This window comes from Panthera pardus, unplaced genomic scaffold (assembly GCF_024362965.1).
Source record: "Panthera pardus isolate Hobbes unplaced genomic scaffold, ASM2436296v1 HiC_scaffold_21, whole genome shotgun sequence".
NCBI classification, from domain to species: Eukaryota; Metazoa; Chordata; class Mammalia; order Carnivora; family Felidae; genus Panthera; species Panthera pardus.
In genome coordinates, this window is record NW_026526777.1 from 65,808,641 (window position 1) to 65,830,401 (window position 21,761).

A 21,761-nucleotide genomic window follows, 5' to 3' on the forward strand; every position below is an offset into this window, starting at 1 on the left:
TGTGTCTTGTGATTGGGGCTCATGGAGCTTCTTGGATCTGTGGGTTTATAGTTTTCATCAAATTTGGGGAGGTTTTGGCCATTATTTCTTAAAATATTTTACCTGTGCCCCCTTCTGTGTCTTCTCCTTTGGAGACTCCAATGATATACCTATTAGGACACTTAAAATTGTCCTACAGCTCTTTTTTCTAAGAGTTTGTTTTTATTTTTAAATTGTCTCTCTGTTTCATTTTAGAGAGTTTCAGTTACTTTATCTTCAAATCTGTAAGTCCTTCTGTAATGTCTAATCTGCCATTTAATTCAGTGTATTTTTCAGCTCACACATTGTAGTTTTCAACTCCTCACAGATGCAGTTTATGTCTTGTTTAATATATCCCACATCTCTACTCAACTTTTTAAACAGTTGAAATCCTTCCATAACTGTTTTGATGTCCTTCACTGCCAATTCCAATGTCTCTACCAGTCGGTTCTTCTTGGTTTCAATTATTCCTTCATTATGAGTCTCATTCTCTTGCTCCTTTGCATGCCTGCTTATTTTTGATAGATTCTGGACATTTTGCATTTTGTAAATGTCCTTAAGCATCGTTTTGGGAGGTAGTTATTTGTAAACAGGTAGACCCTTTCTGGTCTTGCTTTTAAGATTTGGTACGTGGGACCTGGTTACTGCTTGTCTGGGGCTAAGCGTGCCCCACTAGTGAAGTGAGACTCCTGGGTCCCCCACCTGGGGCCTGTGAATCTTGAGGCTTCCAGTCTGGCTGTTGGGAACAGGCACTATTCCTGGCCTCGTGTGAGTGCCATGTGCTATTACCTCTAATCTTTTCAGGTGGTTAGCTCTCCAGCCACGTGGTTCCCTCACATGCCTGTGCTGACCTCAGTACTCAGTTCGGTATTTGAGGGAGGACCCCTGCAGATCCCAAGTTCCCTTCTCTCCAGTACTCTGTGCTTCCAGCAGTTGCCACATTGGTCTCCCTGGACTCTCGCTCCTTCTCCTTGATGCAGGTAGTCTATCACATTCCGCCCGAGTACCCTGTCCCTGGGGCACAGCCTGGAAACACTCTCAAGGCAGTAAGCTGGGACACAGGTAGTGCTCCCTGGTTTGTTTCCCTCCTCCCAGGGATCACTGGCCTTTACTGCCTGATGTCTGGTGTCTTACAAACAGTTGTGTTACACATTTTGTTTGTTTTTATGTAAGGCGATCAGTCTGGTCCCTGTTACTTCACCTATGCCAGAAGCAATGAGCAAGTTGCTTAACTTCCCTGAACTTCTGCTTTCTCACATATATATATATATGTATATATATATATACATATATATATAATATATATTATGTTTATTTATAGCTTACTTATTTCTTTTCAGAGAGAGAGATGGCAAGCGAGTATGAGCGGGGTAGGAGGAGAGAGAGAGGAAGAGAGAATTACAAGCTCCGCATTGACATAGCACAGAGCCCAATGCGGGGCTCAAACTCAAGAACCTGTGAGATCATGACCTGAGACGACATTTAGAGTCAGACGCTTAACCGGCTGAGCCATCCAGGCACCCCTTTCTCATCTACATTTTAAAAAGGACAAGAGTCTTTAGCGTATGGTTTTGGTGTGGGAACTGAATGAGACCGATGTTTGTACAGCACCCGGCACTTGGCAGATACTCAGGAAATACTGGGGTCTCTCCCTGTGTCTGTGCCTTGTTGTTGCTTCTTCCTGATTTTACCCCGGGTTATCAGCCCGATTCCTGGCTGAGCTTTAGGTCAGGGTCTTCATGCTGATCAACCAAAGCACGTGATCACTCCTGGGCTATTTAGATGCGATTCGGTCAGTTTCAGAGCTCTGCTATCCAGAGGACATGTAGGTGAAACCTTATTGTCATCTTACTGGACGTTCGCCTTCCCTGAAATCTCCAGTGCAACCTACCGGAATTATTCACTTGTCACAGGAGGAATGTCAGTAGGTTTTAGGTCAGCGATGTGTGGCGGGCAGAATTTAAGAGGACCACGCTATTTGCAACCTAGCTGGATTTTGTTGGGGTTTCCTGCCAAGTCGCGGACATCGACCTGTTGCTTCTCCTTTTCCTTTTCCCTCTGAGTTCCCAAAGAGCTCTGGCGCTTACCAGACGAGGGTTTGCCAGACAGAACCTAACCACTTTTCTCTTCTCTTGTGTCATGTCAGTGTCTGGAGGCCGCAGCCGCCTGCACCTCATTGATCTCGGCAGCTGTGTGAAAGCTCTTAGCAAGAATCGGGAAGGAGGATCAGGGCTATGCCTCTCGCTGTCTGCGCTGGGCAACGTCATCCTGGCTCTTGTCAACGGCAGCAAACACATCCCTTACAAGTAAGTGACCTTCTGCTGGATGAATGGAATGGGGTCAGCATGGTGCCAGGGCTGGGGGTGGGACTCTTGGTCCAGTGACCTCTCGGGAGAGGCACACTACAGCCCGACCGTCTCGGTGGACCACATTGTCAGCTCAGTGCCCAAACCAGCCTTTGCTAACGAGTGCGTATCGCGTCATCTTCCAAATTCAGAAGCTGTGAAGATACTTAAATTACTCTAATCCTGACAATCAAGTCAGATAATCGGGAACTGTCTCAGTTGGGGTCTCTGATCACAATGGCCATGGCTAGATTATGGCCACCATCACACAGATGCCTCATAGTGATGAAAGCAAAGGGCAGAAGATTGAACTACCCTTCCCTTCGGAGTAGGGCTATCATATCTAACCAATAACAATACAGGATTCCCAGGAAAATTTGAATTTCAGATAAACAACAAATAATTTTTTAGTGTAAGTGTGCCCCCCCCCCCAGTAATGCATGCAAAGCCTGTATTTTTATCTGGTAGCCCTACTTAGGAGAGCTCCTAAAGCTTGGGGAATTGCCACCCACCTCCCATGCAAATGTTGACTCCACTTCCAAGATCCTTTCCCTCTTCCCATTATACTCCACGAGGAGGAAGTTAGAGCCTCTCCTACGTCTGGAATAGCCAAAGACTGGCCATGTCCTCCGTGCCCATATATGATCCAACCCTGGAGCTACCTGTCACCACTGTCACCCAATTCAGCTTTGCCCTTGGACAACATGGCGATGGTGGTGGGCGCTCTCTGCCTGTTCGGGCCCCCGCCAGGGTCCAGCTGCTTCTCTCACTGCCGTCTGAACCTTCACTCACCATAAACTGATGGTTCTAGATGAATTCTTACCTGCGTCACAAGGATACGAGCCTCAGAATGGTATGCGTGTGAACGTTTTTTTGTAAAATTGAGAACGCTGTGGCCAATAATTAACGACAATCATCTGGTTGAGCCTACCCTCATCTACTTAATGGAAATAACGCCTACAGAGTTGCCATGAGGATTAAGCAAATGTATGTGAATCATTTTTTTTTTTAATCTGTAAAATCATGCGTAATGTAAGTCACTGTTGTGTGGGAGGAAAAAGGTAAGTCAGGCCATTTGTTCGACAATGAGTGAGATTCGGGATGAGTCCTCGTGTCTTCCTTCTTTGCCCTAAAGTGATGTCGGCACCATGATTTAATTCTGCACCTGGGGGACCATTCGTAGACTGACTTTAGGAGTTTAAGTAGCAGGTATAATCCAATCTGTCTCAACTCCTGAAATTTGGAAACCTGGTGGGATAAACCCAGAAATGGTTTTCGCAGCCCTTGTGAGGACCATTTTCCCTGAGAAAAAAATTTCAAGTTGAAGGTTTATAAAGTTTCATTTGGTGTCACTTCCGCAGTTGAATAAACTTGACTTGTAATGACAAGAAAAGAAAGAGCGGGGACACCTGGGTGGCTCAGTCGGTTAAGCATCCAACTTTGGCTCAGGTCACGATTTCACAGTTCTTGAGTTCGGGCCCCACGTCGGGCTCTGTGCTGACATCTCAGAGCCTGGAGCCTGCTTTGGATTCTGGGTCTCCCTCTCTCTGCCCCTTCCCACTCATTCTCTGTCTCTCTCTCTCAAAAATAAATAAATATTAAAAAAAAAAAAAAAGATGGGGCACCTGGGTGGCTCAGTCGGTTAAGCGTCCAGCTTTGGCTCAGGTCATGATCTTGCAGTCTGTGGGTTCGAGCCCCGGGTCCCACTCTGTGCTGACACCTGGAGCCTGCTTCAGATTCTGCGTCTCCTTCTCGCTCTGCCCCTCCCCCAGTTGCACTCTGTCTCTAACAGTAAATAAACATTTAAAAGAATTTTTTTTAAAAAAGAAAGAAGGCAGGAAGGAAGGGATGGACGGAGGGAGAGAAAAGGGTAAAAAGAAAGGTCTGGACTGGTACTATCAGTGTTGCAGACCTGAGAAAGAAAGGGTGGGTACTGGCCTCAGTTGCCTTCCCTGTCCACACAAAGGGAAACATGTCTATTAAGGTGATAATAGATCATGATGTAAGTAAAATCCAAAACACCATCTTATGCGGTCACTGATTACGTATTTTACTTCTGTATCTCTCACGTCGTTTCTGTCGAGTCACATGCTTTTAGGAAATTTCAGTAAATATTTGTTGAATCAGTGAGTGTAAGCAGGGAAATCACTTTTACTTCAGATAAAGTAACTTCCCGTTGGCTAAAGTTAATTCTATTGTAAACATGTAGGGAAACGTCAAGGATTGTGTTTATTAATCGCTCAAGGGCACTTGTTCAATTAAACGTAAGGTAACACGGGGCAGTCTCCCTGACCAGCCGCCTGCCCCCTTGGGAGGGCTGACAGAGTAGGAAACCTCCACCCCCTTCCCTGCAGACATGTGTCTGCTTCAGTTCCCGTTTTCTTCCTTCCATGCTAGCTGTGTGGGAGTGATGATTACGTTGTTTGGGCGTCTGAAGTAAGCACAGACTCAACATAAATTCAGTGTCTGCTCGAGACCTAGAGTGATCCCACCGTGGGGACCCTTCTGGAGATGGCGTGCTGGGAAACGTGGTGGCCGAGCCGTCAGGCCAGCTCCATCCTTCCCAAAACCCTCATCTGCCAGTGACTTGTCCCACCCAGTCCTACCATCCCCCTACTCCTTCAGGCCCATCTTAGAGTAAGAGCCTAAAAAGACCCTTGCTGTAATAGTGTCTCTGTCTCAGCCACAGCACACGTTCAGTATATGGCATCTGCAAATCACATTTGTAAGGCGATTCATCAACCAGAAACTATCCTTTTTCAAGGTATGGGAAAAGAAGGCAAAGATTTACTCAGATCTCCCAGCCAGTCGTGGGGGTGCCGACTGTGTCACTTTTTAGGGCCCAGGGACCTTGGTTCTGAGCCCAAGCCGCCCATCCGTCCTCTCCCCCAGCCTCATCAGGCTCTGTAATATATTAGCTGCCTTTGCTCCGCACAGCATGGGGCGCTCAGCACAGCGGGAGGGCCCAGATTTCCTTTATCAATTCAGTCAAGGCTCTAAAGCCACATTCTGCAGCATTTTGTTAGCATACTAAACACCTTTCTGCAGTCAGCCTCATCTTTGCGAGAGAGGGAGGGAGGGGAGGTTGTCTGCCCTTCTGGTTTTCTCTCTTTCTTGCTCACAGCAAAAAGCAGAAACCCAAACTCCGCATTCGGCACCCGTCTGCAACCCACGCACAGAAACCCGCTACCTCATCGTTTGTCACCCTAGACAACTCTACGCTTGGAACCGGCATTACTTGTGTTTGCTTCTGGGAAATTAACCGGAATGTGCACAGTGGGGATATAGCCTGTCCTCGTCTGTTGTCATCCCTGTATCAGATGATTTGTCATGTGAGCGAGCTGGAATGTGAGTTTGGATGCATTACCCATCCCAGGCGCTCCCGTGGGCACCTTAGGTGTGCCCCGGATGGTTTTGACTTTGCAAATGATATTGCCTTTGTAGATGTCAGAACGGCACGCAACGGGTTCCCAGCCTCAGCCGTTAACACGGCACAGGCCTGCTGGCCACCCCAAGTGCTATAAATCAACCCTAAGTGGTGACGCCATTCAGAAAAGCATGCAGGGAAGGCAGGGAGAGGCCAGCAGCTCCAGACCCCTATTCAGTTCTGCACAGATTACTCCCTAACTTTGGGGGACTCTCGTCTCAGGAAATCTGTTGTAGTCTGAGCATTTTGACGATGCATTTGCAAGTTTTCTCCCCATGTTCGTTGCAGCTGTCTTGGGCACCAAGGTCATAGGGGTCTTTCCATTTGGTAGATGAGAAAACATAGGCAGAGGCGTTGAAACGAATTCCCCTGCCAAAAGCCAATATTGCAGACACACGCCTCTGGATTTGGCCCCCAGAAGGGCGACCACACAGATCAGTGGATCTGTCAGTGTGAACTTGGCTTTGGCTAAAACGTTATTATGTCCCAGCTGATCTGTAGGGCCAGTCTTTCCAGAGACTTGGAAATTCTTTTTTTTTTTTTTAATTCTTTTTAAATGTTTGTTTATTTTTGAGAGTGAGAGAGACAGCACGTGAGCAGGGGAGGGGCAGAGAGAGAGGGAGACACGGAGTCCGAAGCAGCTCTAGGCTCCGAGCTGTCAGCACAGAGCCCGATGCGGGGCTTGAACTCGTGAACTGTGAGATCACAGCCTGAACCGAATTCAGATGCTTAACCTACTGAGCCACCCAGGCGCTGAGAGACTTGGAAATTCTGACCACCACCCAGTGTCTCAAAATAGAATTTCTGGTCCCTTTTAGATGTGGTCCTGCGAGGGGTACAAACCCTTAGGAAGCTTACCCGCCACACGGCTCTGCTTCAAGCCCTGAAGCATCCACCTTCATCCTTAATTGTTACCGTGTTTGGAGAAGTAATTATGTAATAGGCCGAATGTCTATTTGTGTCTTAGCCAACAAGATGCTCGTACTGTGTTTCCAGACACGAGGTGTTTTATAATATCTTGGTTTCCATTCAATACAAGAGGTCACGGAACATCTTCTGTGACCCCCTCATGTTGCACGTGAGACTCTCTTCTGAGTCCGCTCGAGACCCGGCTCTGCGTTACGATCCCGGGAAAGAAGTGATGCCCGATGCCTTTCTTCAACGGGTTTGGCCTGTGGTTCAGGCCAAGACTTCCTCCTGGTTTCTCCGCATCGCTCACCGACGCGTCTAGGGCTCAGGCATCACCAAGCCTCCCCCTTCTCTGTGGTAAAGCTGCTGGGAGAGGCGGGAGGAGCCTGAGGCAGGCGTTATCAGCTTCCGACTGCAAGGACCGCAGGGGCCTCCACTCCACAGAAGCAGTAAGGAGCCGCCATCAGGGTCTGGAATGGGAGCACTTTTCCTCAAAGGCCCCGGTGAGGTCAGGAACCAAGGTCATTACTCAGAACGTGCCAGCGTTTGAGCAGTTCATTCAGGCCAATGAGCAGCCCTTGGAAGCTTACATTCAAGTCAGTGACTTGTGGAGAAATGACGTTTTGTACACAGAGGCAGCTTTTCCAAAATGCCCACACCTCTTTGCTGAAATTCATAAGGCCTTTCCAGGACATGCATCCCTGAGGGAGATGCTTTGAGAGAGATTTCCTCCGAGTAGCCGTTTAGAGGGTCTCCTCTTGCCCCAAACTGGGAGGAAGGAGGGGGAAGGAGCCGTGGATTGAGATTAGTACAATACTATTTCCCCTGGCTGACTCAGGAGACGAAAGTTTGTTCGAATGGATATTATTTATGCTTAATATACAACTAAATAGATATTTTCCAGGAAAAATGCAAAGGAATATAGCAATGCTCGACACTTGCTGAAGATCGCACTTGACGGAAACTCTGTAAGAATCTTTGCGCACGCGCATGTGTGAGGTATAAGAGACACATGCATATTTAGCAACCTTTAGAAGTACATTAATGCTGTATTATCTCCTCCTGATTTACAGGGAGAACATCAATTTAGAACTATTTGCACAAACTCCGGGTACTGGTTTATAGCATTCCCTGTTTAGAAATAAAATAACCAAAGTCTCGGGTTGCCAGGCAACCGTGGCAATGATAATTCTTAGTATTGCCGCTTCAAAAATATTCATTTTTATACATTTTAACGACTGTTAGGATGCAGAAAAAGTGAGTTCAGAAAATCATCGGGACACAGAGGCGCGCCCCCCCACCCCTGTCCCTTTATGAGATTTTCAGCCTTCTTTCTTTTGTTCTTCCTCCTAGCTCCATCTACGTCCCTGGCCAGTGGTGTCTTCATATTTAATTATGAACATTTCCAGAGATTGATACCCTCTTCTTAAGAGTTTCGGCAGCAGCCGCCAGTAAATGAGGTTAATGACCTCCAGGTTGTTCCAGAACCACACAAATCACTCAGGGAGAAATGAGACTGTCTGGGAATCGGGGTCGCAAGCCCCGGGTTCAGGCATGGGTCCCTTCTCCTCTGGTTAGGCACATGAATTCTGCGTGTCCTCCTTTTTGTCCTCCAGGGGGCCACTTTTGGCCCCCTCATGGAGCCTCAGGGATCTAGGCCCCCGACTCGGTCGCCATCTCTAAGCAGCAAGGCCACAGTCTACTTTTTCTTTGTCAACCGTGGCTCGTCCCCGCAGGATAATAGGCCATGTGGTCGGAGGGCTGGGTAGAAATTAGGAGATGACTTCATTTCCCTCTTGGCTTTTCAAGAAGTTTCCTTCCTTTCTGAGATTACTAACGAAACTCTCTTCCCTCCAGATTCTGAACCAGCTGGCAAATATGTACAAGAGTATGATTGGGAGTTAGACCCTCTGTGCTGAATCTTAGCATAGGGCAGGGGGGGCTTCTGTCCCTCCATGAGCCAGACGCCCAGACTCACGAATGGGCAGAATCAGATCAGCAGGGCGGTCACTTACCTGGGCAGCCACGTGACTCAAGTGCAGGAGGGAACGTGTGACTTGCAGAGAGGGACACGGACAGACAGACAGTGTTGGCGTTGTTCCTGCCCAGGGTCACATTTACCAGGCTCACCGGCCAGACCCCTTGCCTGCCGTGGGAAGAAGCGAATAAGAGGAATGTGGGAACGTTTTCCTCGATCTTTCCAAGGGGACAGAGGTTCCTAATTTGCGGACTTGCTGGGTCATAGGGAGAAGAAGAGAATAGTTTCCAATACCTATCTTCTGATTTTCCAGCAACATCCCAGGTAGCTAGCGCGGTGCACGGATGAGCTCTGAGTGAGGCTCATTTCGTGCCGTGAGCATAATGACAGTTCACAGTCATTGTCTTACTGTACATCAGGAACTGCTCCAAAGGCCTGATGGGCGTTTAATTCTGCCGACAGCCTTATGACATGGATGCTATTGCGGTCATACCGCTATTGCAGATGGGGAGGCTGAGACAAGAGGGGTGAGTTAACTTGTCCTTGCTGATGCGGCCGGTAGGTGACAGACTGTTTCACTGCCCCCCAGTGAATCACCACTTCCTAACACAGCGTCCACGGTGCTGTGCCGCTCCGTCGGTAACTGCTGGAATCACAGATGAGGTAAGACAGTGGATCTGCTGCAGAGCTCAGGCGTGTGTCGTGGGTTGGAAGTAAGGACGTAGTTCCAGGGGGTGGGACCAGCTGTTAAGTGCAGGGTCCGTCTCCAGGCCTCTGCTTGGCCGGGATGGCTAAGCCGGGGCTGGCTGACTTCAGGAGACCCGTGGCGGTGGGGAGAGGGGAATAGGGGGGGTAGGGAAGGGAAGCCAGGCCACTGAACCAAAATCAGAACTACCAGATAAGAATGTTGGAATGAATGAAACCCTCATCACTCAGAAGCCGTGTGCAGGAGCCGGGCCAGAAGAGAGCAGGGCTCAACTTGACCTCCTCAAATGGCTGTCAGTGGAACCTGACGGTCTAAACCCTGTATTCTGAGCTGCACTGAGGGATGATCTCTGCAGAATCTCACCAGGCCTTTTCCTTTCTTAATTTCTTCAGTCTTGCTCGTGTAAGAGCCTGTTGGTGGAGCCTTTTCACATGCCCATTAATGGGAAAAGCTGCGGATTCTGTGATGCTCTCTTAGGCTGCGGGACCCCCGGGACCCCCACGCAGCCCTCCCGCCTTATTGGGTGGGCTCCAGCATGAGAAGAATGACCGTGTCCCATGCTGGGGGTGGCCTGCTGACAAGACAGAACTTCTGGCCCTCTCTAGTTTCTAGGAGGTGCACAGAGGCATCTCTGAGTCAGAAGATTCCTGTCAGAATAGGAGAGGTTATCACCCGGCCTGTGTCTTCAAGTTTTGCCGAGGACAAGAAAGGCAAGGAAAGAGTAGGCTGGAGGTGACAGTGACGGTAAGCTGTCACGGCACGAGATAATGAGCTTCCTGAAACACCAGGCTAATGATAACGGCTTTGGGGATTTCCACAGTTGGCGGCTGAGGGAGTCAGTCTGTCAACCGGAATTTGAGAAGTTTCTTCAGACTCGACTCCCTAAGAAATATGCAGTCAAGTACCTGTGATTTCTGAGAGATGGTCTACAACATGGGCTGGGGAGCCGAGGCAGAGCTGAGACAGGGGAGCCCCTGGTGCGGGTCTCCTTCACCCGCTCCCCTGCCCTTGGGCCCCCTCCCCCACCTCTGGCGGCCACCGACCTGTTCTCTGTACCCGAGTTCAGATTTTTAAAGTCCACGTGTAATTAAGATCAGACAGTATTGGCCTTTCTGCGTCTGGCTTCTTTTACTTCGTATAACACCCTCGAGGCACATCCATGCTGTCACTGGTGACAGGATGTAACTTTTTAATGGCCAAATAATATTCCACCGTGCGCCTGTGTGTGTGTGATCTTCATCCGTGGGTAGACACTGGGCACTGTCTTCTCTTCCTTGATTCTCAAGGGCCAAATGGATTGTAAGTACCTCTTGTTAACATGGAGAGCTCGTGAATTTATTCAACAAGACTCTGGGTGCCTAGTAGGTAGATAGGGTTGCTGCCTGATCCATTGAATTAAGGAAGTGAATGGCTCTACCTCAATGGTAGACTTTCCTCAATGGGTTCACAGAGCCTGCGGGTGCATGGAGAGTTCGGGGTCAGATGTTGCTGTGCCCTCAATTGTATCTGTGTTATACCCCACTCACCAGGGTGTAAGTCAGATATTTAAAGATACAAACCTTTCATATAACATAGCCTTTAAATATAAGCCAAGTACTTTTGGTTCTCAGCCAGAGACCATGATGTGTTCCAACACTGAAGCAAAACGTGACCATATGGGATTTCGTGAGAGAAGGGTTTTCTTCCAAAGAGATTTTCAAGACTAAGGCTGATGATCTAACTTTCACCTTACACTTTCGATCCCAAGTGACCCATAGAGTTTAACTCCATTAATCATGGAACTCAGTGCTGTTTTGATCAGTAAGGTGGATTCTGATCTCTTCCAAGAGGACCTGGCTAGCGGCTTTCAGGGACTGATTTTATTGTAAGTGGGATAGAGGCCACCACGCATAGAGGAAAGAATTTGAGGAATACATAGCAGAATATCTGGAAGTTCTTTTATCCACTTGGTCCTTCACTCCATTCATTGAAAAATATTTATTGGACCCCTACAATATGCAGGGCACTAGGGATATAACAGAAGAACACGGATGATCTCCACTCTTGGACAATTTATAGTCTAGCGGAGATACAGACGTGGACTGCCAGGTCTGACACCTGATGGTACGTGGGCACCGGTGCTCAACCACCACCGAATCAGAAGGATGGTAGAAAAGGCTGTGTGGGCAGACGTGGTGACTCGGAAACCCTCTGCTCATCTCCAGCCTTGTTTCATTCTCTTACACGTCAGATTTGTCAAGTTTTCCGCTGCCCATCCTTTAGACGCCTGAGCCACTCACAGCTGCCCTGTCCTTCGCCGCCATGGTGTCGTATCTCCTGACACAAAGCATGATAAACGGCTGAGCCAAACGCAAGACTCCGAATCTGCTGCTAATTGTTACCTTTAATGATAACTAATCATCTTACCACCAGTCATGCTGCTCCCGGGAGAAAACAGCTCAAGTGTGTTTGTATGGGGGGGGGGGGGGGGCTCCAGGTTTATTCGGGGCCAGTGCACAGAGCACTGCAGATGCCCTTGGACACCCAGAGGGTGCCGTGAGCACTCAAGGATGGCCAGATTTAGGCACAATTAGGCATTAGAAGGGATGGGGCATACAAATGAGTTGAGGCTTAATTCATTAAGAAACTGTCTTGAACGTTAATAGAGCTTCAATCAGAGTATCCAACCATAAATTCTCACCTGTTCCACAGCCAAACAGGTTCAGGCTCCACTGAGCATTAATAGATTTTTTTTTTTTGGTCCATGCAAATGAGGTGATAATTCAGTTCATGTGTAATTGAACAATTTTCAAATAGTTATGTTCACGGAGCAGTTAAGTTGTATCAAACTGTCTAACGTACCAGTGAGTCTTTAACTAAAACAGAGCTGAGTTTCATTTTGATATACTAAAGAGAGACCTGGAGAAATAGAGATGGTTCTAGTAAATTTGTTAATAGTTTGAAGGATAGTCGACTTTAAAAGGCTTTACAATATTCAGTCCTGTTCAGTGACGTCCTGCACTCAGGACCCATGGAGGTTGTTGTTTTTGAGTGTTGAGAGTATTTCTATGTAGTTCTTAGAACAAAGTGCATTACACTACACCCTTCGCCAGAGGAAAATGCCACACAGTTTCCTTCTGAGGATTCTTTTGGTGAAAGCAGAGGAGACCAGGTTCCTGGCCCTCCACACAGCTGCCAGAATGCCAATTAAAAAGGCAAATCTAGGGGCACCTGGGGGGCTCAGTTGGTTAAGCATCTGAGTTCGGCTTTGGTCATGCTCTCACGGCTCATGGGTTCGAGCCCCGCATCAGACTCTGTGCTGACAGCTCAGAGCCTGGATCATGCTTTGAATTCTCTCTGTCTCTGTCTGTCTCTCTCTCTCTCTCTCTCTCTCTCTCTCTCTCTCTGCCCTTTCCCCCCCTTTCAAAGGTAAATGAGCACTTAAAAAAATTAAAAGGCAAATCTGATGTCACCCCTTGTTTAACTCCTGCAGTGGCTTCTTGTTGGATACAGCATAGAGTTCAAACCATTTTATGGCCCATGAAGCTCTTCATAATTGGGCTCACAACCACTTTTCTGATCACAAAAACCATGTACAGCCTCGTGAAACTCCCCCACACCCTCTCACAGCCCCATGTTTTGTAGATGCTATTTTTTTCTGCCTACAAATGGCCTTGATCGTTCATCTGTTCTTTCATTCATTTACTCATTCATTCATTCATCGAATGATTATCAGAAACATGCTAAATTCCATACTGCCTTGGATCTCCTTCTTCGTTTAGACAGTTTCTGCTTATTTCTCTTACATGTTTCCAATGTGGAATCTGCCATATATATAGATATAGAAACACATCTGCCCAGTCTACAAAATAACACACCCAGGTTAGGAAATAGAACATTTGGAAGACCTCTGTGCTCCTCTGTGAGGACATAGCCCTCCCGCCCTTCCCGGAGGTGGCCACCGTGCTGAATTTTGTGTTTATAGTCCCCGAATTTGCCTTATCCTTTTACCAGGTAAATCTGTGTCCGTGGTTCTGTCTGATTTTGATCTTTACATAAATGGAATCATGCTCTCTTCTTGGCTCTTCTGTAACTTCCTTTTTTCAACCAAGATTTCATTTCTGACACCCACACTGATGTGTGCCACTATTGTTTATTGATTTTCCTTGATGTATGTATGATGTTTCCATTGTTAGGGGCATATCACAGGGTATTGGTTCTTCTGTTGATGGATTTCCAAGAGATTTTAAAAAGTTGATTGTTGAATTTTGTCTACCCCATTTCTGCATCTAATGAGATGCTCGTGTGGCTTTTCCTTCTTTAATCCTTTAATACGGTAAATTACATTAATCCATTTTTTAATATGAAATATCTTTGCATCCCCTTCCTGCTTATTCTTCAAGCCTTGCCTCAAATATTGTCTCCTCTTTGAAGCCTTGTCTGATCTCCTTTCCTCCCTCCTGCTCCTTTGTTCCAGAAAAGTTGTTTCGCTCCTGTAATCCCCTGTGGCATTCTGAAGGTATTGTATTATAGGCCCTGATGTTATATTTTAATTATTCGTTTGCATACTCAGCTCTCCTATCATATGAGCTCATCAAGAAAATGAGTCTTTTTTTTTTCCAGGTTCCTTATTATTTTTGCACTAGTTTGCGTTAAATCAACTTGATTGAAACCCTGATTTTTTTTTAATTGAAATATGGTTGACACACAACATCACATTAGCTTCAGGTGTGCGACATGGTCCTTCAACAAGTCTGTACGTTATGCTGCGCTCGCCCCCAGTGTAGCTGCCGTCACTGTTTCAGTACCATTGACTGTGTGCCGTGTGCCGTACCTTTCATCTCCATGACTTACTCCTTCCATAACCGGAAGCCTGTGTCTCCCACTCCCCTTCCCCCACTTTGCCCATCCCCCCAGCCTCTCCCCTCTGACAACCAGAAGAAGTTTGTTCTCAGCATTTGTAGCTCTTTTTCTGCTTTTATTTGTTATGTTTTGGATGCCACAGAGAAGTAAAATCCTATGGTAATTGTCTTTCTCTGTCTGGCTTATTTCACTTAGCCTAATGAATGCCCTTGGGGTCCATCGATGTTGCTGTAAATGGCAAGATTTCATTCTTTTTTTATGGCGGAGGAATATCCCATTGTGTGTATATTCCACATCTTCTTTACCCATTCATCTGTTGTTGTTATGGAAGCACTTGGGTTGCTCCCATATCTTGACTGTTGTAAATAGCCAATAAACATAGCCAATAAACGTAGGGGTGCATATATCTTTTCAAGGTAATGGGCTTTTTCCTTTGGGTAGATACCCAGTTGTGGAATTACTAGAATGTGTGGTATTTGTATTCTTAAATTTTTCAGGCACCTCCATACTGTTTTCCCCACAGTGGCTGCACTGGTTTGCATTCCCACCGTCAGAGGGTTTCTCCACATCCTCGCCAACACTCGTCGTTGCTCGTCTTTTTGATTCTAGCCATTCTGACTAGTGTGAGGTCGTATCTCGTGATTTTGATTTGCGTTTCCCTGATGATGACTGATGTTGAGCATCTTTTCCTGTGTCGGCCATCTGTTTGCCTTTTCTGGGAAAAAATGTCTATCTGGGTCCTCTGCCTGTTTTTAATTGGATTATTTGGGGGCTTTTTGGTGTTGGGTTGTGTAAGTTCTTTATATATTTTGGGTATTAAGCCCTTATCTGACATGTCATTTGCAAATATCCTCTCCTATTCAGTAAGTTGCCTTTCCATTTTGTCGGTGGTTTCCTTTGCTCTGCAAAAGTTTCTTATTTTGATACAGTCTCAACAGTTTGTTTTTAATGTTTTTGTTTCCCTTGCCTAAGGAGACATATCTAGAGAAATGTTTCTATGGCTGATGTAAAAGAGATTACTGGCTCTGTTTTCTTCTGGGAGTTATATGGTCTCAAGTCTCACATTAGGTCACTAATCCATTTTGAGTTTATTTTTGTGTGTGGTGTAAGAAAATGGTCCAGTTTCATTGTTTTACATGTCGCTGTCCAGTTTTCCCAACACCACTTTTTGAAGAGACTGTGTTTTCCCCATTGGGTGTTCTGGCCTCCTTTGTCATAGATTAATTGACCATATAATTGTGGGTTTATTTCTAGGTTTTCTATTCTGTTCTGTGGATCTATGTGTCTATTTTTGTGCCAGTACCATACTGTTTTCATCACTACAGCTTTGTAGTACAGCTTGAAATCCGGGACGGTAATACCTCCAGCTTTGTTCTTTCTCAAGGTTGCTTCAGCTATTCAGGGTCTTTTGTGGTTCCATACACATTTTAGGATTGCTTGTTCTAGCTCTGTGAAAAACGCTGTTGGTGTTTTGATAGGGATTGCATTGAATCTGTAGCTCGCTTTGGGCAGTGTGGGCATTTTCACAATATTTGCTCTTCTAATCCATGAGCACGCAATGCCTTTCATTTGTGTCATCTTTAGTTTCTTTTATCGGTGTTTTATAGTTTTCTGAGTACAACAGGTCTTCCGCCTGTTCAGTTTGGTGCAATTGTCAATGGAATGTTTTTTTCTTCTCTTTATGTTACTTCATTCTTAGCATATAGAAATCCAACCGATTTCTGTATGTAAATTTTGTATCCCTCAGCTTTACTGAATTCATTAATTACTTCTAATAGTTTTTGGGTGGAGGCTTTAGAGGAACCCTACTTCTTTAGTAGCAGATAGGAGTCAGGCTTCTGCCTTCAACTTTTGGGTGGCCCTGCCTCACTAACCTGGAAGACGCTTTTGGGCCTCCAGACTTGCTTTGAGGCCATCAGAACTGAATTCTCAGGGACGCCTGTGGGGGGCTCAGTCAGTTTAGCGTCTGACTCTTGATTTCATCTCAGGTCATGATCTCGTGGTTCGTGAGTTCAAACCCCACATGTCGGGCTTTGTGCTGACAGCATGTGGAGCCTGCTTGGAATTCTCCCTCTCTCCTCTCTTTCTGCCCTCTCCCCTGCTCATCGGTGTGCTTTTCTCTCTCTCTAAAAATAAGTAGATAAACTTAAAGAACATTTTTAACAAAGAACCCCGTTCTCGGCTAGCACAAAGTGTGTCTTTTCGTGGTGATACTAGCTGTATAGGAGGTGGAGAGGCATTGAAGCTACGACCTACCTTCTCGAATCAAATATAGAGTAAAAATAGATTCACTCTGCCAGGTTTACTGTGGCGATTTGTCAAGCATCTGTGATGTATAAACTACTATTCTGAGCATTAGGGCTGATGCACAGACCTTAGAGACCAGGAGGACAGAAGAAACCAGTACTCGGTTTGAAGACAAGAGATGAGAGTTAAAAGTCACATTGTAGAGTATGTTCAAAGAAGTAGAAAGGTCCAGTATGTCACCTGTGAATATGTTCCCTCTAGCAGTAATAAATCATGACAATAATAAATATCCGATACAATACAGATGCTTACTGTTCTAACTCTCCGAGTGTCTGGACTTTGGTAGAAGCAAACGTGTCTTAGAGTCCATTCAAGAGTTTCAGTTACTCAAGCAAACTCTTTCTTTGCAATAGGCATTTATGGCATGGCTTCGGGATTGGTGCCCTAATGATCTAAGTTTAGGGACGTTCCAGGAATGCGTTGGAACGCTAAAGAAAGGCCGTCCCTGTGCCCAGCTAATATCCCCAGATTTGGGAATAGCGGTACTTTATTTGACAATGGTATAAATTTTAAGCTACATCTAGAAGACCGTGTACTCTGGTGTCAAGAAGGACAGGCCACGTGTGGATGGGGCTTCACCCGCTCTTGTGATTAACTTTCGGAAGTGGGCAGAGTGGTAGTCTCTCCTGGGTAAGGCCCAGGAAAGTGCCTGCAGGCCCTTCCCGTTTCTGGGTCGCTGAGCCTCCACCCACCACAGGAAAGGACAAATCCACAGCCCAGAGCCTTCCCCACTGTGACCTCCTTGACAATCAAATTCTGAAAAAGCAAACCTCCCCGCTTGATTTCTTACTGGAACAATCAAACCCATCTCGGCATCTGCTTGACAATTTCCTTTGGAAAAGGAGAATAGCCACCTTTAAAAGCCATACAATTTGACCTTTCCAGAAGCCAGAGGCTTTGCTCACCAAAGTCATTTATTTGAACCTATAATTTGTAAATGTAAAGAACGAAGTGATTATTCCTCTAAAAGCCTTCAGGATGGAGTCAGAATCGCCCTTTTGTCATTAAGTCCTTTGTTCAAGGGCCCATTTAAGGACCCATTTCACAGGGTCATGGAAGCTTGAGCATCGTACAAAAGCAATGAGTAGCAAAGGTACCACTTTTTGAATATTTGCTGAGCGCAGGTCCAGTCTATATAATACAAACATTCTCTTTTGGTCTTCGCATGAACCTTAGGGATAGATGCTGTTGTTTCCCCATTTTTATAGATGAAGACACGGAAACACAGAAAGGTCTGGCAACTCATCAGCTGTCACAGGTATAGCATCTGGTCAACTAGGATTGGAACTCAGGTTGTCGGGCTCGAAGCTCGCCTTTTCGGTCACCGTGTTATCCCCAGGGCGTAGCATGGAGAAAGCACACAGAATTAGCCCAGGTGGACCTGGGTCCAGGCCTCGGCTCCTCATTTGCTGCCTGTGTGACCTGAGGATCTCCAGTCTCCATCTGTACAATGCGGAGAAGATTCAGACTTGTCGTAAGGAAGTAACGCACAGGAAGCATCTCGTGCTCAGTGAACCACCGTGAGAATATGACAGTGGTCTCTCAAGTCTCTTCCACAATCATTATCAGGCCTTTGGTAGTCCTGTTGTTGATGGGGTTTGGGGAGACGGGGGGGGGGGTGGTTCGGAGCCATCGGCCAAGAAAGAATTCATGAAGACGTCTTTGGTGCAAAAAGGTGGTTTTATTAAAACAGGGGGACAGGACCCATGGACTGCACCGGGGTCCTGTGGGATAACTGAGTATGTACTCTCAGGTTGGGAGGGGGTCAGGGATAGAGTAAGTCTCTAAGGAATTTGGGAAGCAAGTTTTCCAGGACCTCGAGGGGCTAGCTGTTGCTGGGCAAACGCCATTTATTACCTTTCAATAAAACCTCAGTCATGAGACCCTTCAGATGTATATTGGGGGGCCATAACCTTGGAGTATGATGGCCAGCATATATCTTGGGGAAGATGAGATAAAGGAGGTTTCCAAAGGAATTCTTATATGTTACAGTAGACTTACAGGTTCCTGGGGGGTCAGGATAATGTTAAGCCAAAAGTCTCTTTTGCCCCCAACAAAGTATCATCATTGAGGCAGCTGAGCTCCTAGAGGCAGGTCACTCTGCCAGTTTCAAGGACTTGTCAGTGGGCTGCAGGCAGTAAGAGAATTTAATATTTCATTTGCCTTAGTTTCCCACATCACCATGGCAAGCACTTAAACCCCTTTCCTTTGTTCTTGCGTAGCCAGGAGTGTCTGAGGAATATCACACATATTCCACTCAAGGGGGTGTGGGTGCTGTTAGCCTGTACTTTGCCCTCACACTCCCTCCTCACTGTATAGACCCCAACACATAAGGAGTTCAGGTTTAGAATTTGACTGTGATCTCACAGCTCAGTTGTCTGTTCATGTGGTACCAAAGAGCCAGCACTTAACCGTTGGGTTCTAGTGAATGTAGCCTTCATCCTCTGAGACGCTGGGAATCTATTCGGTGCATACACCATCCGGGGTAGCTGGACCTTTTTCTCAGACCGTCCGCACATTAAACCCACTGTCCTCCATCTTGTTCCTCCAGGAGCAAAGAGTAGATGTGGATGTGTAGAAACCCATTCGAAATGGAAGTGAAACATCTCTCAGCGTGCCAGAGCCTGAGTCCAGAGGGAGGGATGGGTGTATCACTGCAGAATCCAGAGGGAACACACGTGACTACCCAGATGGCCAGGTCTGGGACCCACAAGAAGAAAGTGGTTTCTGGTGCCTTGCAATCTATTCTCTGAAGTCTTGAGCAAATGTAGCAGAATCCCATCATTCCAAGCCTTCTTGCTATACAGATTTGAGTAGAGAGTGAGTCAAACCAGAGGCTCCAGAGACTATAAATTCCATACATGATGGGGGCTGGCCAAGAAGGCAACCACTCCCCATCAGTACTATCCCAACCGGTACACTTACTATTTTTGAGATTTTTTTCACTGGAGTGACAACTTGGAAGCCTCCGTAGTTGTGCCGATGCCATTGATTTGTTCCTATTTCCCAGGTGTGAGGGCGGGGAAAAGAGCTTTTTGTGGCCAGTAAGCCACCCTGTCAGTAGTGCTAATTCGGGTACCTAGAAGTCAGAGTCTCATGCTTTCAGGATATTTCTGGTGGCATTGAGTATCTTCTCATGTTTCTTAGTTATTACTCTCTGTTTGCATAGCCCTCGTTTGTGTCTTTTGCCCCATTGTCTTTTTCTTTTTTTGAATTTTTTTAATCTTTACTTTTGAGAGAGAGAGAGACAGAGTGCCAGCGGGGGAGGGGGTGGGTGGGTGGTGGGCAGAGAGAGGGAGACACAGAATCCAAAGCAGGCACCGGGCTCTGGGCTGTCAGCACAGAGCCTGATGGGGGGCTCGAACCCACGAACTGTGAGATCATGACCTGAGCCGAAGTCGGACACTTAACCAGCTGAGCTACCCAGGCACCCCTGTGGTGCCCCATTTTCTATAAAGTTGCTTCTCTTCTTATCAATCTGTAGGAGCTCTTTGTAAACTCTGGATTCTACTATTTTGCACCATTTTTTTTAATCCCCACAGATCTGCGAGGCCCGTTGGGTCTTTTAACAAGTGTCCACACATGCAGGGGGTCTGTCTCTGGGCTCTCTGCCTGTGCAGATACTGTCTTAGTCACTTCGGACTTGGTGAATTTTCTTTGCAGTATGTTTGGTTTCCATTGAGTGAGTTTCTGCTCTTCACTGTTTCCTTTCTTCTACTTTCTTTTAGTTTATTTTGCTATTCTTTATCTCCATCTGAAGATGGCACCTTGGCTTAATTTTTGCTCTTTCTTACACTATAATGTAAGCACTTAATTCTATACATTATGCACTAAACACTGCTTTGTCTGTATCCTCAAGTTTTGATAATGATGATGATTTTCACTATCACTAGTTCAAAATATTTTCTGTTTTCATTATAAATACTGTTTGACCCAGGGCACCTGGGTGGCTCAGTCGGTTAAGCGTCCAACTTCGGCTCAGGTCACGATGTCACGGTCTGTGGGTTCGAGCCCCACGTCGGTCTCTGAGCTGACAGCTCGGAGCCTGGAGCCTGCTTCGGATTCTGTATCTCCCCTGTCTCTCTCTGCTCTTCCCCTGCTCATGCTCTCTCTCTCTCTCTCTCTCTCTCTCAAAAATAAATAAACATTAAAAATTAAAAAATAAATACTGTGTGATCCATGGGACTGAAGTCCACAGTTATTTGGGATCAGTTTGCTCCTTTGAGGCTTGATTTGCTAGGGCAGGTGCAGAGCATCTAGGGCTAGTCTGAGCTAGAGGACTCTAGCATTATTATTGTTAGTAGTAGTATTGTTATTATCAGCCCCTTCTGAGGACTCCATCCCAAACCCCATATATGAGCAGATCTTTCCACTCTGTCTGCTTGAACACATACTATTCCCTCCCATGGAATGACGGAATGGTCTCCCCCCTCTTCCCTTTCTCCCTCCCTCCCTCCCTCCCTCTCTCACTCTCTGTCTCTCCCCAGCTCTCTCCTTTTTCCTTTCTACTATTCCATCCTGCAAAGTTTAGCTGCCTTGGCCTCCCCAAATTCTCAACTTTGTCTCCTCTCTCAGCAGGTGGCCGCCTGGCTCCCTCTGGCCTCCTCTGTCCTGCCACCTCTCCAGGTGGTGGGGGAGCTGGGCCACCTGCAGGGCTCGGCTCATTTGTTTCCTTTCTCTCAAAGATTACTTTTCTCTGCTGCTCTTGCCCAGTATCCAAAACATTTTTTTTCTCCTAATTTTTTTTTTTTTCTAGTTTAAGGCTGAAGGGTCAGTCTAGTTCCCGGTTTTCCAACATGGCCAGAAGCAGAAATTGGTCATCTCTGATGACTTTCTTGTTGTCTTCCTTCAAACATCTTAATTTCCTTAAGCATGTTAATCAGCTTTTTGTTGATTATTTGTAATCTCTGTTGGACCCTCTCATTCTGCCTCTTGTTTCTGCTGGCTCTTTCTCATGGTGCCTCCATCCTTTGTGCACCTCTGCCCCGAGGCAACTGCTTTCCATTGGCATTTTATTTGTGAGAATTCTTTGAGACCAAGGATAAAGATGGTTTACTTTATCATCTGTATTTTCTTCTGCTCGGTGCCTGGGATCCCTACCAGTTGAGGATACCCTACGTGATATTCTCAGCTTGAAATATTTTGGATCACCCAGCTACTGAGAATTAAAACTGAAAACCTGCTTTAATCTAGCCTGTGGTTCCATATTCTCGGGACAATTTCTTTTTC

General features: G+C 46.4%; 1 protein-coding gene across 4 annotated transcripts in view; it reads left to right on the forward strand.

Moving 5' to 3' along the window:
- The window catches only part of KIF26B (kinesin family member 26B), a 464,452-nt gene that overhangs the window by 403,626 nt on the left and 39,065 nt on the right, over positions 1-21,761 (forward strand). For all 4 annotated transcript variants that reach the window (XM_053909412.1, XM_053909415.1, XM_053909413.1 and 1 more), the window contains one exon: positions 2,165-2,324. In XM_053909412.1, the coding sequence (XP_053765387.1) occupies positions 2,165-2,324 (160 nt within the window). The remainder of the gene's footprint in view (positions 1-2,164; positions 2,325-21,761) is intronic.